Source organism: Hypanus sabinus, chromosome 8 (genome assembly GCF_030144855.1).
Source record: "Hypanus sabinus isolate sHypSab1 chromosome 8, sHypSab1.hap1, whole genome shotgun sequence".
NCBI lineage: Eukaryota > Metazoa > Chordata > Chondrichthyes > Myliobatiformes > Dasyatidae > Hypanus > Hypanus sabinus.
The window spans coordinates 73,239,437-73,257,399 of record NC_082713.1 but is presented as its reverse complement, the minus strand read 5'-3'; the positions used below and the strand labels follow the sequence as shown (position 1 = coordinate 73,257,399).

The following is a 17,963-nucleotide window of genomic DNA, read 5'->3' as shown; positions in this document are numbered from 1 at the left end:
CTAATGATTTGATTTTTTTTTAACAACAGAGCAACGGCCTTCCTGCCTGTCCTTTCAATACAATGTGTATCCTTGGACATTACAGCTAAAATATTCTTTCAGCATTGATTTAGTGATGCCTACAACATCATACCTGACAATTTGCAACTGCGCTGCAAGTTCATCTGCATTATCCCGCATTCTGCACACATTCTGTTCTGTATTCACCTTTCTTGATTTTGTTTGATTTTTATGTTGCAATTCATTCTGTTGACTGCAATTTTGCCCTATCATCAGCCTTTCCTGACTACACATTGCCTCTGTTTATAAACCAGCTATTCCTATGATTCTTCAAAATAAATTGTTGAACCAAAATTCAGTCTTCTGGCATATTAGGCTTTGTACCGACCTACTGGTGCCTTATCAGCTAAACCACTGGGGAAGCTAAAGGTGATCCTGTTTGCTTTTGGAGGAGCGGTTAGCGGGTATGGTGAACATAACAGCAGAAGTAGGAGGAGAGGTCCATTTATTCTATTGTTTCATAAGGCCATCGTTGATTTTCTTCTGAGCATCACTTCTCTGCACATATCACATGGTTCTTTTAGAGCCAAAACAAAATCTAGCTGTACTTATTTTGAATGTTGGTCTTAACTGTGTCTCCACAACCATCTTGGGTAGGGTGTTCTAAATATTTACTACCTCTCGGTGAAGAAATTTCTTTTCATCTCAGTCATGAATAGTTGACCTCTTTATATTGGGTTTGTGATCCCTGGTCCAGCCAGGGAAAACAACATTTCCACATTGAGCCTGTCAAGCTCTTAAAGAATTTGATGTATATGACTGAGATCCCCTTTTTGTTTTTCTAAGTGCTGGAGAGTGTAGGCCCTGTCTGATTAATCTCTCTTCACAAGACAAATTCCAGTTGCCTACCACCAAATTCCAGGAATTAATCTGGTAACTCTTTACTCTCTGTCTACCATGATTCGGGGAATCAGAAATGCAAGCAATATTCCATGTGTACGCTCTACAATTGATCTATGTGAGCATGATAATATGTTTTTACTACTGTGTTTCTTCCTCATGTGAAGGCCAGTGTAGTATTTGCCTTCCTAATTGCTTACATAACATACATATATGTTCACTGGCGGTGAGTTCTAGAACATAGAATAGTACAGCACATTACAGGCCCTTTGGCCCACAATGCTGTGCCAACCTTTAAACCCTGCCTCCCATATAACCCCCCACCTTAAGTCTTTCCATATACCTGTCTGGTAGTCTCTTAAATTTCACTGGTGTATCTGCCTCCATCACTGACTCAGGCAGTGCATTCCACGCACCAACTACGCTTTGAGTAAAAAGCCTTCCTCTAATATCCCCCTTGAACTTCCCACCCTTTACCTTAAAGCCATGTCCTCTTATATTGAGCAGTGGTGCCCTGGGGAAGAGGCGCTGGCTGTCCATGCTATCTATTGCTCTTAATATTTTGTATACCTCTATCATGTCTCCTCTCATCCTCCTCTCCAAAAAATAAAGCCCTAGCTCCCTTAATCTCTGATCATAATGCATACTCTCTAAATTAGGCAGCATCCTGGTAAATCTCCTCTGTATCCTTTCCAATGCTTCCACATCCTTTTTATAGTGAGGCAACCAGAACTGGACACAGTACTCCAAGTGTGGCCTAACCAGAGTTTTATGGAGCTGCATCATTACCTCACGACTCTTAAACTCTATCCTTCAACTTATGGAAGTTAACACCCCATAAGCTTTCTAACTACCCTATCTAACTGTGAGGCAACTTTCAGGGATCAGTGGACATATACCCCCAGATCCCTCTGCTCCTCCACACTACCAAGAATCCTTCTGTAGTCTCTCTACTTCCTCAAAACTAACTACCCCTCACCTGTCTTCATATTGTCTGCAAACTTTGCAACAAAGCCATCAATTCCATCATCCAAATCATTGACATATAACTTAAAAAAGAATTGGTCCCAACACAGACCCCTGTGGAACACCACTAGTCACCAGCAGAAAACGCTCCCTTTATTCCCATTCTTTCCTTCCTGTCAATCAGCTGGAATCTTTTGTGTAATATTATGGGCTTGTAGCTTGTTAAGCAGCCTCGTGTGGCACCTTGTCAAAGGCCTGAAAATCCAAATACGCAGCATCAACTATTTGTCCTTTGTCTATCCTGCTTGTTATTTCTTCAAAGAATTCCAACAGATTTGTCAGGTAAGATATTCCCTTGAGGAATCCATGCTGACTACGAACTATTTTATCTTGTGCCTCCAAGTGGCCTGAAACCGCATCCTTAAGAATTGGCTCCAACATCTTCCCAACCACTGAGTTCAAACTAACTAGTCTATAGTTTCCTTTCTTCTGCCTCTCTCCCTTCTTGAAGAGTGGAGTAATATTTACAATATACCAGTCATCCGGAACTATTCCAATATCTAATGATTCTTGAAAGATCATTACTAATGCCTCCGTAATCTTGTAAGCCAATGCTTTCAAAACTCTGGGGTGTATATCATCTGGTCCAGGGGACTTATCTTTCTCCAGACCTTTCAGTTTCCTAAGAACCTTTCCCTTTAGAAACAAAACAACAGCAGTACAAGCCCCTTTCCTCCTTCCTTCCACTTGCACAGGCCTCCAACCTTGGGACAGACCACCCCTGTGCCACACTTGCAGACTGGGCCTCGGACTTCCAGGCATGCCAACTCAGGAATTTTGACCTTCGGGCTCGCCAAATTTGGACTTCAGATTTCATGCTTTGATCTCCAGTATCAAACCAGGTTATGCTGATCAGACTTTTGAATTCTGGGCTTCAAATTCCAGACTCATATGGACCTCTGACCTCAGGATTTATCAGCCTCATCCATGAGGCTCACCAACCTCCATCATTGACCATGGGGATCGTGGGCTTTGTCCTCAGAGCCCGCTGACCCGGCATCTGCCCACAAGGATTGTTGACCTTTGACTATGGTACATTCTAACTTGGAGTTGATCACTGGCTCCAGCCCTTACTCTGCTTTACCTCATTTTCCCTAAACCCTGATCTAACCCCTAGCTCCATGTGCTGTCCCCTGAACCACCCTTATGAACCTATAAAACAACTAAGTCTGAGTTATGACTCCGATGGGAACTGCATCTTGACCAGAAGCAAGTGTGCATTAACCCGCTTATATTTTCCAATACCCTTGCATTTTCCTCACAGCCCACAATGCCACCCAGCTTTGTATCATCAGAAAACCTGTAAATATTACTCTAGGTATGTGCTCCTTTAATAAGATTGGCAAAAGATGTTCCGCCCCTCCCCCCACCTCCTTTTCCCATACTCTGAACTAAAAACATTTTGAGTTGAAATGGCGTGGTCTCATCTGGTGTAATGCATGAAAAGATGAAGCAGTAGTAGAGTTCATAGGAACTTTTAAAAACTTTCTACATGTTTTTGCTTGAAGGGGCCAGTTCTCATTGGTAGCAGTCACGGAGGGGTGAACATTGAAGATGTGGCAGCTGAGACACCAGATGCAATTATCAAAGAACCGGTGGATATTATGGAGGGCATCAAAGGAGAGCAGGCTGCCAAGGTATTGTTAATTCACTATTTAACAAAGAGAAATTGTAGAAAGCATTTTTGGCAGAGCTTTGTATGATTTTGATTCCAGAGGATGCTACGCGGCTAATTTTATTTTACGGTGAACACATGGCTTTGGTTGCTGACTGTGCAGCTTTCACTTTAATCAGTCTTCAGAGATGCAGCTGTGATGCCAGAATATATTTTGGAATCCAGCAGGATATTTAGGCATTTGTTGCCAAAGTAATCATTTGACCTTGTGCAACACATACAAAATGCTGAAGATACTCAGCAGGTTAGGCCTCTTAATGTCATTGTCCATTGTGGTTGGAGTGATGTTTTATAACATTGATCTTCTCACACTCCTTTCACGTAAGGTGAAGAGCTTCCTGGCTGCAAGATTTATTAAGGCTTTGTTTAACCTCAGATCTGCAGAAATGAAACAATCTTGTCCAGTTCATTACAGCTCACTTCCTATAGCACCTTAATTATGTAACTTTATATTATAGAAAAAAACTTAAGGGGTGCTATTTTAGATTAAAAAATGTCTATTCAAGTTCATTGAAGAGCAAAAATGCAAATGGCAGTTGAAAGAAAATCAGAATCAGGTTTATTATCACCGGCATGTAACATGAAATTTGTTAACTTAGCAGCAGTAGTTCAATGCAATATAGAGAAAAAAAAGCATTAATAATAATAAATAAACAAGTAAGTCAATTACATATATTGAATAGATTTGAAAAATATGCAAAAACAGAAATACTGTATATTTAAAAAAAAAGTGAGATAGTGTCCAAAGATTCAATGTCCATTTAGGAATCAGATGGCAGAGGGGAAGAAGCTGTTCCTGAATCAGTGAGTGTGTGCCTTCAGGCTTCTGTACCTCCTACCTGATGGTAACAGTGAGAAAAGGGCATGACCTGGGTGCTGGAGGTCCTTAATAATGGATGCTACCTTTCTGAGACACTGCTCCCTGAAGATGTCCTGGGTACTTTGTTGGCTAGTGCCCACAATGGAGCTGACTAGATTTACAACCCTCTGCAGCTTCTTTCGGTCCTGTGCAGTAGCCCCTCCATACCAGACAGTGACGCAGCCCGTCAGAATGCTCTCCATGGTACAACTATAGAAGTTTTTGAGTGCATTTGTTGACATGCCAAATCTCTTCAAACTCCTAATAAAGTATAGCTGGTGTCTTGCTTTCTTTATAACTACATCAATATGTTGGGACCAGGTTAGATCCTCAGAGATCTTGACATCCAGGAACTTGAATCTACTCACTCTCTCTACTTCTGATCCCTCTTTGAGGATTGGTATGTGTTCCTTTGACTTATCCTTCCCGAAGTCCACAGTCAGCTCTTTTGTCTTACTGACGTTGAACACCAGGTTGTTACTGTGACACCACTCCACTAATTGGCATATCTCACTCCTGTACGCCCTCTTGTCACCACCTGAGATCCTACCGACAATGGTTGTATCATCAGCAAATTTATAGATGGAATTTGAGCTATGCCTAGCCACACAGTCATGTGTATGTAGAGAGTAGAGCAGTGGGCTAAGCACACAGCCCTCACATGCGCCAGTGTTGATTATCAGTGAGGAGGACATGTTATCACCAATTCACACAGATTGTGGTCTTGCGATTAGGAAGTTGGGGATCTAATTGCAGAGGGAAGTACAGAGGCCCAGGTTCTGCAACTTCTCAATCAGGATTGTGGGAATGATGGTATTAAATGCTGAGCTATATTCGATGAACAGCATCCAGATGAAGGTGTTTGTGTTGTTCAGGTAGTCTAAAGCCCTGTGGAGAGCCATTGAACTATTGTGGCAATAGGCAAAATGCAATGTTTCCAGGTCCTTTTTGAGGCAGGAGTTGAGTCTGGTCATAACCAACCTCGCAAAGCATTTCATCACTGTCGATGTGAGTGCTACCAAGCAATAGTCATTAAGGCAGCCCACATTATTCTTCTTAGGCACTGGTACAATTGTTGCCATTTTGAAACAAGTGACAACTTCCGCCCGTAGCAGTGAGAGGTTGAAAACAGAAACTGCTGCAAATACTCAGCAAATCAGGCAGCTTCTTTGGAGAAACCCTTGTTTCTCTCTCCAAAGATGAGCTTGACTTAAGTATTTACATTATTTTCTATTTCTAATTCTCTTGTTTCTTCTATTTTAAGTAAAATGGATAAAGAGTTAATGGAAATCCTTCTATGTTAATGACCTACCAATGTTAAATCTATAATTTGCCTAGGTTCCCAACCACTAGAAATTTATCTAGTTGTGTTGATGTAAATAATTTATGTAATGGATGTTTAACTAATACTGTGTGGTAAAATAAATTTGATATATTGTCTCAGTACTTGCAAAGTATTTCTTCACACCCTTCTAAGAGATGCAAGGTAACCTACCCATTTCAAAGGGCTTCTTCACTTCATAACTCCATGATTAGTTCTTCCATTCCCACCTACCTCTTCCTTTGCTGTGGAACTACAGATGATATACCTGTCCTTTCACTCTTCCCTTCCCTGAATCTAGGGAAGCAAATAGCTTACTCAGGTGAAACAGCACTTCATCCACTCAGTGTTTACAATGAGATGTTTCCTGCATATTGAAGAAACCAAGCACATATTACGTGATCACTTTGCAGCATATCTGCATTTGATCTTCAAGTGACCCTAGCTTCCATTTGCCATATTCTTCTATCTGAGCCTTCCAGATTTGAAGTGAATTCTCCAACTTCAGAAACCTCGCTCTTTCTGGTTCTATCATAGAGTTGTACAACTCAGCAAAAGGCCCTTCGGCCCAATTTGTACATGCTGACTAAGTTCCATGTTCTACCAATATCCCTGTCACTCTGTCTTTGTCCTGATGGAAGGTTTCATCCCGAATTGTCAACTATTTATTCCCTCCACATTTTCTGCCTGGCCTCCTAAGTTTTTCCAGCATTTTGTGTGTGTTGATCAAGGTTTCCATCATCTATAGAATCACTTGTGTTCATGGTGACACACAGGGACACTAGTTCCCAATGATGGTGCTAGCTTTAAACTTCTAGATAGCATTTCAAAGATCTTAGCCAGGAATATCAGTCGACCAAAGGTCAGTGAATGCAGCATCACTGAGCTCTTAAGCAAACTTACTTTTAATCCGCCAGCAGCAGAGTTAATAGCGATGCTCAATAGACCACAGATTCTAGAGACGCCAGGTCTGGTGACAGTAGCCGGTCTAAGCAGCGCAGCAGAGGAAGCGGCAGGTGCAGGCTGTGCAAGAGGAAGCAGAAACATGGCAAGAGAGCTGGGGCACTAGTAAACTGAGAGCTAACCTGATAAGATCAGGATTGACTTTTCAAGTTTTGATTTGTCAAGATGACTCATTTCAGCACAGACAGGAATTCCCTGTCCGGGAGATCCAAAAGAAGAGAAATCTGTGTGTACATTAACAAAGGTTGGTGCACAAACTTATCCGTTGTTACTAGTATTGAGCAACTTACAATTAAAAGCCAGCCACATTACCTGCTCAGGGAGTATACTGTTGTATTTGTCACATACTTCCAAACGCAGTCACCAAGGACACACTGGGTGAGCTTCACAGTATCATCAACTCTCTACAAAACAAACATCCAGATGGTCTCTTTATAATTGCAGGAGACTTCAATCATGTTAACCTCCAGGATGTTTTACCCAAATTCCACCAAAGCATCACTATGGACATTAGGGGAGCAAATAGACTGGACCATGTTTATACAGATGCGGTACCTGGAAAGCCATCCCATACCATCATCCTGGCCTCTGAGCATATCTCCATAATGTTAATCCACTGCTGAAAATGGAGAAACCAGTCAAGAGGACCATCACTGGATGGCCTACTGAGGCAATCTTTATACTACAGGACTGGTTTGTACGGACCAACTGGCAGATGTTCAAGGAGGGCTCTACAGAAGGAGTAGATGCAGTGTCTGGAATAAGGTCGATGATCTTGTAGCACAGTTAGAGATTGGCATGTATGATGTTCTGGGCTTTAGTGAATCATGGCCAAAAGAAGATTATAGTTGGGAGCTTAACATCCAAGGATACACGTTGTAATGAAAGGATAGGCAGAGGGAGAGGAATGGCACTGTTGATAAAAAAAATGAAATCAAATCCTTAGAAAAAGGTGACATAGGATCAGAAGATGTAGATTCTCTATGGTTAGGATTAAGAAACTGCAAGGTAAAAGGACTCTGCTGGATGTATACAGGCCTCCGAACAGTAGCCAGGATGTGGGCTACAAATTACAATGGGAGATAGAAAAGGCATGTCAAAAGGGCAATGTTATGATAGTTATGGTGGATTTCAGTATGGTGGTATACTGGGAGAATCAGATTGGTGCTGGATCCCGAGAAGGAATTTATAGAATACCTGCAAGATGGCTTTAAAGAACAGCTTGTCGTTGAGTGCACTAGGGAATCAGCTATTGTGGATTGGGTGTGTGTAATGAACTGGATTTGACTAGGGAGCTTAAGGTAAAGAATCCTTTGGAGACAGTGATAATAATATGATAGAATTCACAAACACGAGACAATCTGCAGATGCTGGAAATCCAAAGCAATACACACAAAATGCTGGAGGAACTCAGCAGGTCAGGCAGCATCAATGTAAAACAGTAAACAGTCAATGCTTCAGGCCAAGACTCTTTATCAGGACCATAAAGGAAGGGAGAATGAGAAGGTGGGGGGAAGGAAGGAAGAAGTACAGGTGGCAGGTGATAGATGAAAATGGAAGAGGGGAAGGAGTGAAGTAAAGAGCTGGGAAGTTGTTTGGTGAAAGAGATAATGGGTGAGAGAAGAGGGAATGTGATAAAGGATTGAAGACCATGAAAGAAAGGGAAAGAGGAGGATACCAGAGAGAGGAGGACAGGTAAGATGAGGTGTGAGAGAGAAATAGGAATGGGGAATTGTGAAGGAGTGGGGGGGGGGGGGGGGTGGGAAATAGTGGTTGCATAGTGGCAAGTGCACCACTATGCAACCAGGTGTTGGAGCTCCTAACAAACAAACCTCAGATAGTCGGGAGTCATGCCCACTCCTCCTTACCCATCATCCTCAACCCATTGCTAAGCCCATTCTTGTACACTCTGCTCGCACATCTGACTGTACAGCCATACACCCGATCAATCACATTGCCAAACTTGCTGATGACATGAAAATGGTGGGGCTCATCACCAACAACGATGAGACAACCTGCAGAGAGGAGGTGGAAGAGCTCAAGGCCTGGTGTCAGACAAATAGCCTCTTCCTTAATGTCAGCAAGACAATGAAGGTGGTTATCGACTTAAGGAGAACTCGCATCACGCACAGCCCTCTTTACATCAGCGGCACAGCAGTAGAAACTGCAAAATGTTTCAAACCTCTTCTGGTCCAGGAACACATCCTACACTGTCAAGAAAGCTCATCACTGCCTCTACTTTCTGAGGAGGTGGAAGAGAGCTGAACTGTGCACATCCAGATACAAACAAGAAAATGTACAGATGCTGGAACATTTATACTTGGGTCAGTCTACAAATGTACGGTAACAAATGAATCGTAACAAACTGCACCACTGCTTAGTATGAAAATTGCACTGCGGTGATAGGAAGGCTCTAACGGGTAGTCAAAACTACTCAACACGTTACTGGAACCAGCCTCCATGTCACCGAAGACACATATTTTGCAGGATAGTGCGAAGTAGGCACTTCCGGCCCTTCAACCCACTCAGTCACAGCAGCCCCACAACCCCAATTAACACTACCTTTTACAATGACCATTTAACCTACCCAGTACATACTTGGGCTGTGGAAGGAAACTGGAGCACCCAGGGAAAACTTACTCCACAAAGAGGACATTCCGAAGCCTACAGAACGGTGCTGGAATTGAATTCTGTAATAGTGATTTGCTGACCACTACACTAGATGTCAGAAAAGGGCACTAAAATCATGAACGATCCCACACACCCTGCTCACGGACTCGCTCCCTGTCTCACCCCCCTCCGGGAGGAGGTTACATAGCATCCACGTCAGGACCATCAGACTCAAAGACAGTTGTTATTCCCAAGCAGTAATGCTGATCAACTCCTCCACCAACTAACTATGTTATTATTTCCCATCAGTCACCTTGTGTACAGTGTGTGTCACTTAATGAACATACAATCAATCTATGTATATAAGAAAGCATAGGGTGCATTGGACTTCACCAGTCGTGGGATTGAGTTTAGGAGCGGAGAGGTAATGTTGTAGCTATATTGGACCTTGGTCAGACCCCACTTGGAGTACTGTGCTCAGTTCTAGTTGCCTCACTACAGGAAGGATGTGGAAGCCATAGAAAGGGTGTAGAGGAGATTTACAAGGATGTTGCCTGGATTGGGGAGCATGCCTTATGAGAATAGGTTGAGTGAACTCAGCCTTTTCCCCTTGGAGTGATGGAGGATGAGAGCTGACCTGATAGAGCTATATAAGATGATGACCAGGCGTTGATCATGTGGATAGTCAGAGGCTTTTTCTTAAGGCTGAAATGGCTAGCATGAGAGAGCACAGTTTTAAGGTGCTTGGAAGTAGGTACAGAGGAGCTGTCAGGGCTAAGTTTTTTTACACAGATAGTGGTGAGTGCGTGGAATAGGCTGCCAGCAATGGTGGTGGAGGCAGATATGATAGGGTCTCCTGGATAGGTACATGGATTTCAGAAAAATAGTGGGTGATGGGTAACCCTAGGTAATTTCTAAGGTAAGGACATGTTTGACACAGCTTTGTTTTCTGCTGCATTGGATCCGGATAACAATTATTTCGTTCTCCTTACACTTCTGTACAGGAAATGACATTAAACAATCTTGAGTCTTGAATTTGCCTAAATGTCTTAAACATTGTAATTTTATCTGATGTACCACTTCCTTTGGCAGCTCATTTCATATACTCACCTAATTTCAGTCTCTGCTACCCTGGGAAAAAGACTAACCTTTCACCTTATTTCTGCCCCTTTTATATATCTGTAATGTAATACCTCAAATTTCCTACACTCCAGTGAAAAATGCTGCCCCCCCCCCCCCCGTTTTCTAGTAATATCTTTCAAATCTTTTCTGGAGCCTTTTCTGTTTAAGGACATCCTTCCTTTAGTTTGGTGACCATAACTGCACACAGTATGCCAGGCATCATCTCAACGATGTTTTCTACAACATCCTGTTCCAACTCTTGCCCTCAGGGCATGCATGCCAAATGACTTTTTCATCACATTGTTTACCTGTGTCACTACTTCCAGGGAACCATGCATTTGTAACCAACCCTAGGTCTCTGTTCTACAGCACTGTTCAGGGCCCTGTCATTTACTGTGAATTCCTTCCCTGGCTGAACTCTCCAAAAGGCGACACAGCCTATTTTCCCAATTGATCTAGATCAATATGTAATCTTAAATAGCTTGCACTGTCCACTATACCTCCAATTTTGGTGTCTTCTGCAGATTTTTAATTGTGCCAGCTACATTATCATTCAAATCATTAATGTATCAGACCTGGTCACTTGTGCCTAACATCAACTTCGTTCAGTTTTTCTTTTTCTGTCTTATGTAGTGTGACCTGCTGGGCAATTAGCAACACAAACCACAAAGTGGAAGAGTATCCTAACTACTACTCCTGTTGCTACATTTGCTCATTTTGTCTCATTCTGTCAGAAATATCCTCTTTTATCCACCCTCCCCTCACTTTCTTAGTGACTGGAAGTTAACTTGTTTTTCTCTTAGTTCTGATGAGGGTCCTGGGCCTGAAATGTCAGCTGTTTCTTTTTTAACAGTTGCTGTCTGACTTGCTGAGCATTTATTTATTATCCAGTATCTGTAGTTTTATTTGACTTTTGTTTACTGCCACTATGTTGGCTTAAATATTATTTCCCTAACGCCTGACAGGTCTTCTATTTAGACTCAGATCAGGTGAGACAGGCTGAAGCATTTTGTTTAGTACCAGTTCCTTTACTAGTTACAGTGTAGAGTTTGAAAAACTGGTGTGGACAAAACAGTTACACATGGGTGTAAAGATTAGTGTGGGTTTTGAGGGGGGGTGGTGCATGATTCTGATGATTTAATTGCTGTCTACTGATGGGTGCTATTAAAGAACTTGAATAGTTCAGGTAATGTTCTCCTGTTTTAGGACTTCTATAAAGTTATGGACAGAACAGTTAACTGATATACTTTGTAAATAAGCAGCAAATACAACCAAAATATAGTATATGCAGTTCAGTCTTGACATCAAAAGTAAGACGGTGAATGGTTTGCTAGGAGTATGGCAAAATTGTGCATTTGTGATAAATGGTATTATTTTTATATAGAGGTTCGGTGTTATTCTTGTTGCAGGTACGAAAGGCACCACAAAGGTAGATCTTGCAAAATCCAGCTAGTTCGCTATTTAGTTTTTTAGCATATAATCAAGATAAGCACACATTAGCAGATATTTATCATGTAACTGAAACAACCCCTTCCATTCTCAAGATTTTCAACATAGTACTATTTTGCAAATAACCAAATTGTTGATTAACATGTTTCCAATAGATGAATCAACAACAAACATGTATAAAGCTCATTTATTCAAGTAATTCCTTTATCCATTTGTTTAACGTCCTTGCAGTCAATTCAGTATACAGCTAAATTAGATTAACACAAAAGTCAAAAATGATGTTCTGAAATTAATGTAGGAAAATTATGTAGGAATCAGAAAAAAATTGTGGATTTCTAATTAGGTCTGGGTATTTGAGAAGGCTGCGCTTGATTTAATTTATAAAATAGTTCCAATGTCAAAAAATTAGAAACTTGGATCACAATCTGACTTAGTAGTCAAATTGAAGCTTTCCTATTTAAAACTGTGTTAGTTCTGGGTAATGATATTGGGAGATGATAAATATCACGAACATGAAATAGAATTTATTTGCTTGTTACATACACCTGTTAGGGTGCATTTTCCAGATAACTTATGAGGTAACCGTAGCCTTCAGCCAGGAGCAGATGTCATCCCGTGGTTCCCGTTCCCAACCTTCACAGAGTGTTTCGATCCTTAACCACAATATTGTCCAGTTGGTGGGCCGGCAGTGGTGGCCAAATCACTGCCCATCTGCTCCTGGCTTCCAGCTTCCCTCCTCTCGCCTACTCCAAATCCAACACGAGGCTCGTTCTGCCTCTTCCCCATCCTACGAGCTGCTTATTTTTTGATCCTTTCGTCCAGGCCCAGAGCTGACAACAACCGCCATGCTGATTTGGCTGGGAAACCTCTGCAGCCGGTCTCCACAAGGAACAACCATGCCTGCCATCCCTTGTCTTTGCACTCCTGCACTAAGGGCTGGTACTTCAAGACCTTTCTCTTGTGGGCCTCTTCTCATCCCTCCTCCCACAACACCGTCAGCTCAACCAGAGTTATTTTCTGGTCTTCAGTTGACCATAATACAATGTCTGGGTGGAGGTTTGTGTGCACCACCTCCGGGAACTGCAGCCTCCTTCCCACATCGACCCTCATCTCCCAGGACCTGGCCGTTAGCAGCAGATTTGGCTTTGGTTGTTTGGTTACGAAAGGCCTTGCTCCCTCTTTGATGAAGGTGATGGTCTTCCTCAAATCTGTGTCAGCTGTCTTCTTCTTGAATTTCTCTCGCTGTGGTGTGTCAGCAAGAGCCAGCAGCACCTTATCATGGCACCACTTATACTGTCCTTGAATTAGAGTCTCAGAGAGTGCAAAGTTTTAAAGGTTTATCGTGCATGTAGATAAAGGGAGAAATGTATTGGTTGGTCAGGTGCACATACAGTTAACCAAATAGAATTGTGGATCATGGCAACAACAAAGACCTGGTTTTCAAAAAAAAAGGCAGGAATAGGTTCTAAATATTCCCACATACAAGGTATTCCGGAGGTATTGAGAAGGAAAGAAATGAATATTGATTATAGACAATATTTCAGTGCAAGACAGAGGATATCTTTGAATGACAGAATATTTCTGTTCCTCTAAAATTAAGGTACAGTAGAGGTGTGATAACATTTCATTATTGGCCACCATCTAGTGTAAAAGATGTTGGGGAATGGATTTTCAGGAAAATTGCTCAGTGTGCAAAATACATGATGATAATGGGAGATTTCTATTCCCCAAATATGGACTTTGATAGCAATTAAGGGCCAGAAAATGAAGTTGTTTCTTAAGTGTATTCAGGAGAATGTTCTTGATCTGTAGGTCTTGGTTGTGGGAAATAGGTCAGGTCAAATGGAGGAAATGTCAGTGGTGAGCATCCAGGGAACAGTGGGAACCTATATAAAGTTCAAAATAGCATTGGAAAAGAATGCAGTATACTCCAGCTAGAAAAGAGCCACTTACATTTGGATGTGAGTGATAGATCTGGCCTGGATAAATTTAATTAAAGCTTGGCAGGGAAAAGTAAAACTTTAAAGTTCAGCTGTACTGTATGCACATTTCCACAACAGAATTAAAACCAGAACAAGATCATAAAGGTACAAGAACATATGACAGATGCCGAGTTTATAGAGATGTGAACCAGGTTGCTTATACATGTTTAAAGTAATAATAAAGTATGAGAGACAGGAGTGAACGTGACCAAAAGTGACAGCAAATGTAAAAGGGAAGCAGAAACAGCCAGGTGGGAGGGGTAGGCAAAGGGAGAGATTGAGGCTGAGGATAATGAGTGGAGACATAGGAGGTGTGAGAGCTGGAAGAACAAGTGGGAGAAATCTGAAGTACAGAAAGAAATTCCCACGGTTACCACCAACATGTAAACCACACAGAGGTCAGGATTGAAAATGGTGTCATGAATCAATGGCTTTCATGGGAAAACTGCAAGTAACAAAAAAGGATTCTTGAGCAAATTATTGTGCCTCTAGGTACTAATGAATTTAATGCCAGAGTTGTACAAGCAGTGTCTGGTGCCTGATGGTTGCTTTAATTTTCCAGAATTCCTTAGGATTGGGAAAGGGTCCATCAGAGTGGCAAGTAACAAATTTCATTTATTCAAATAGGACAGAGAGGGGAAACAAAGCAGGAAACTGGAGGCCAGTCAGCTTACTATCCACCATGAGAAAGCATCATTAAATGTGTTGTAGAATGTAATGAGGCAAAGTCAACATAGTTTTGTGATTAGAAATGTTTGACTAATTAATTGGAATTCTTTGAAGTATTGTAGATAAATGAGAATGACATTTGTACAGTATCAGAAGTCATTTTGATAAGGTGTTGCATCAAAGGTTCTCATAAAACTTAAAATCGCATGGTTTAGGAGGTAGCACTTTGTGTAGAAGGTTGACTATCAACAAGCTCTTTACTAGTTGGTATGATGTAATGAATGCTTTGTTGCAGGAATTGGATCTGGCATCTAAACTTTTTACATCATATAAATTGTCTGGACAAAGGCACTAGGTATAGTTGATAAATATGGTAAGGACACAAATATAGATAAACTGAAAGCAAGAAAAGGGTGATGGCAGAAATCCTAGCATATTAGATCATAAGACCATAAGATTTAGGAGCAGAAGTAGGCCATTCAACCCATTAAGTCTGCTCTGTGATTCAATCATGAGCTGATCTATTTCATCCAGTCATCCCCACTCCCCTGCCTTCACCCCATACCCTTTGATGCCCTGGCTAATCAAGAACCTATCTATCTCTGCCTTAAATACACCGAATGACTTGGCCTCCACAGCCACTTGTGGCAACAAATTCCACAGACTTACCACCCCCTAAGTAATTTATCCACATCTCAGTTCTAAAAGGATGTCCTTCAATCCTGAAGTTGTGCCCTCTTGTCCTAGAATCCCTTACCATGGGAAGTAACTTTGCCATGTCTAATCTGTTCAGGCCTTTTAACATTTGGAATGTTTCTGTGAGATCCCCCTTCAGTTTCCTGAACTACAGGGAATACAGCCCAGGAGCTGCCCAGAGCATTCCTCACATGGTAACACTCTCTTTCCTGGAATCATTCTTACTTACATTGTGGGAAAGCTGTTTATTTTGGCAAGATAATTACAAAAACAGCTCAATGTAAGTGGCAAGAGATTGCAAAGTTGTGTCTAAGTTGCAGAGTTAAGTGAAGTATCCAAAGGGACAATTTGGAAAGAGCTAGTGTGCAATTACAGCAAGTAATGAGGACAGCTAATAGAATCTTACTGTTTGTGGCTAGGAGAATTCAGTGGAAACTTTACTGGTGAGACAGCTACAATTCTGTGTATAGTACTAGTCTCCTTATTTAGGAAAGTATGTTAATATATTGAGAGTAATTTAGAAAAGGGTTCGAGAATAGGCAATTTGAGTTGGGAATAAAGACTCTACCAGCTAAGCTTGTGATGCTCTCCCTCTTGGACACCTCTTTCTGGCCTTTTATCCTCTCTTGATCTCTTATTTTCCGGTTGCCAATGTGATAGCAGCCACCTTGACGCCTCCATTCCTCGCATCATCTCCAATCTCACACTAAATGGTTAAGAAATGGTTTGCTCTTCCATTGGTGGAGGAGAAAACAAATTCAGTTGTAGTTTTAAAATGGGAGCTAGGTCAGTATCTGAAAGGGAAAAGAAAGTTACAGGGTTATAAGTACAGAACAGGAGAGTGGAATGAGCCAAGTTGTTGTTGCATAGAATCAATGACTAGAGTAGCTAAATGGGCTCCTGCCATACTGTAAACAATTTGTAAACAGAGCATTAACAAAGAGAATTGTGTTTGCTGCAATATAGACCCAAAAGAAAATGCACCTTAAAACTTCCTTTGCGAAGCAGTAAGTTTTGATTGTATGCATGATTACCATCAAGTTACTTTGGAAAATCTAATATAAAATCATCATCCTTTATGTTCCTCTGGGCCCATTTGTAAAATCAAGTCATGCCACAGCAATATACCACTGGGTTTGTGGTAGACTAGCAACACTTTTACTTGCTCTGGGAGTTTAATTATTTCATTTGGTTCCCATTATTCAGGATAATTAAAAATAATCTTACTTTTAATTCATTTTTTATAGGTCAACTCCAGCCAAATTATTACAAAGTACTTGTAATATTTAAATCCTTATGCTTTAAAATACCTCCTTAATCAGTTTATGGGCCTTGAATGTTCACTGTTGTTGAAGGAGTTCTTTGTTTTTTTATATTGTAGCCACAGCTGATTTTTTAAAATTTCATTTTATAATAGGTTGCTCAGCAAATGGATTTCCCAGCTGCACTAATAGACGACGCTGCTGACATTATTGTACGTTTGTATGAACTGTTTTTGAAATATGATGCTACTTTAATTGAAATAAACCCAATGGTGGAAGACTCATCGGGCATGGGTAAGGTAACTCTTAACGTTCTGTCTTCTGGAATTCACTCACATTAAAGTACTTTAAAAGTGCTTACTAAAAAAGCAGATTCATAAAAGTAATTGAACTGTTAAGAGTTAAATTTCTGCTTCAATTTTTTTGGAATTATTTAATTGTTAAGTAAAACAGAATTCTACATTTAATTTATTAGCTGATTATTTAATTCTAACTCTGTTTTCAGATTTTATGTAAGGATTTTGGTAGAATAGAAAGCATAATTTAGTAAGGAAGTGATTAATAAATTAGCCAAAGTGATAGAAAGATAACGAATGAAGGGTCTTCAGTTAAACATTTTGGAATAATGAACACTATGTATCATGCAAGATTATTGTTTATATCCATCTTCAAATGAGATTGTACTTTTGTTACTATCTCAACTTAAATGGTAAGCTATTGTAAAGTTACTAATCTCTAATAGGTAACTTTCTTAAAAAAAGTCACTTATAGCAAGATCCATTTTTACAAACTCCTACACTCATTGCAGATTTATTAAGTCCATGTCTAAATGACATCTGTACAGCAATAAACTGAAATAAAACAGAACAGAAATGGTGTTCACATTCAGCAGTTTAAATAGCATAAATATGTGGAAAGAGAAATGGGTAATGTTTTAGGGTGAAGACCCCTCATTAGAATTGGGGGAAAAAATTGGCTTTAGGTTCCTGAGGAGATGGAGAGAAGTGGGTCGGACAAAAGTATTTTAGGTAAGGGCTGCCATTGTGCGACTTTTGGTCAACACCTTATCAAAGACAAAACTGAAAGCAGGAACAACTGAGAGCGAAGAAGGCAAAAGAGACTGATGGGACTCCTGCTGGAGAAGTAGCAATATTTTTTCTAGAGTGGCATTCTTGAAAGACTTGCGCAATTAACTGTCCCATCTCCCACTGAGTGTTGTAGAACTTTAATATGCAAATCACGGATTCATTCCTCAATAGCAACACCACAAAATGCCAGAGGAACTCTGCAGGCCAGGCAGCATCAGTGGAAAAGAGTAAACAGTTGAAGTATCGCGCCGAGACCCTTCAGCAGTCCTGAAATGTTGACTGATCACTCTTTTTTGTACATGCTGCCTGGCCTGCTGAGTTCCTCCAGCAATTTGTGTGGT

General features: G+C 40.9%; 1 protein-coding gene across 2 annotated transcripts in view; it reads left to right on the top strand.

Moving 5' to 3' along the window:
* Positions 1-17,963, top strand: part of sucla2 (succinate-CoA ligase ADP-forming subunit beta) — an 89,504-nt gene that overhangs the window by 45,153 nt on the left and 26,388 nt on the right. For both annotated transcript variants that reach the window (XM_059977337.1, XM_059977338.1), the window contains 2 exons: positions 3,435-3,563; positions 16,690-16,828. In XM_059977337.1, coding sequence (XP_059833320.1) covers positions 3,435-3,563; positions 16,690-16,828 — 268 coding nt within the window. The remainder of the gene's footprint in view (positions 1-3,434; positions 3,564-16,689; positions 16,829-17,963) is intronic.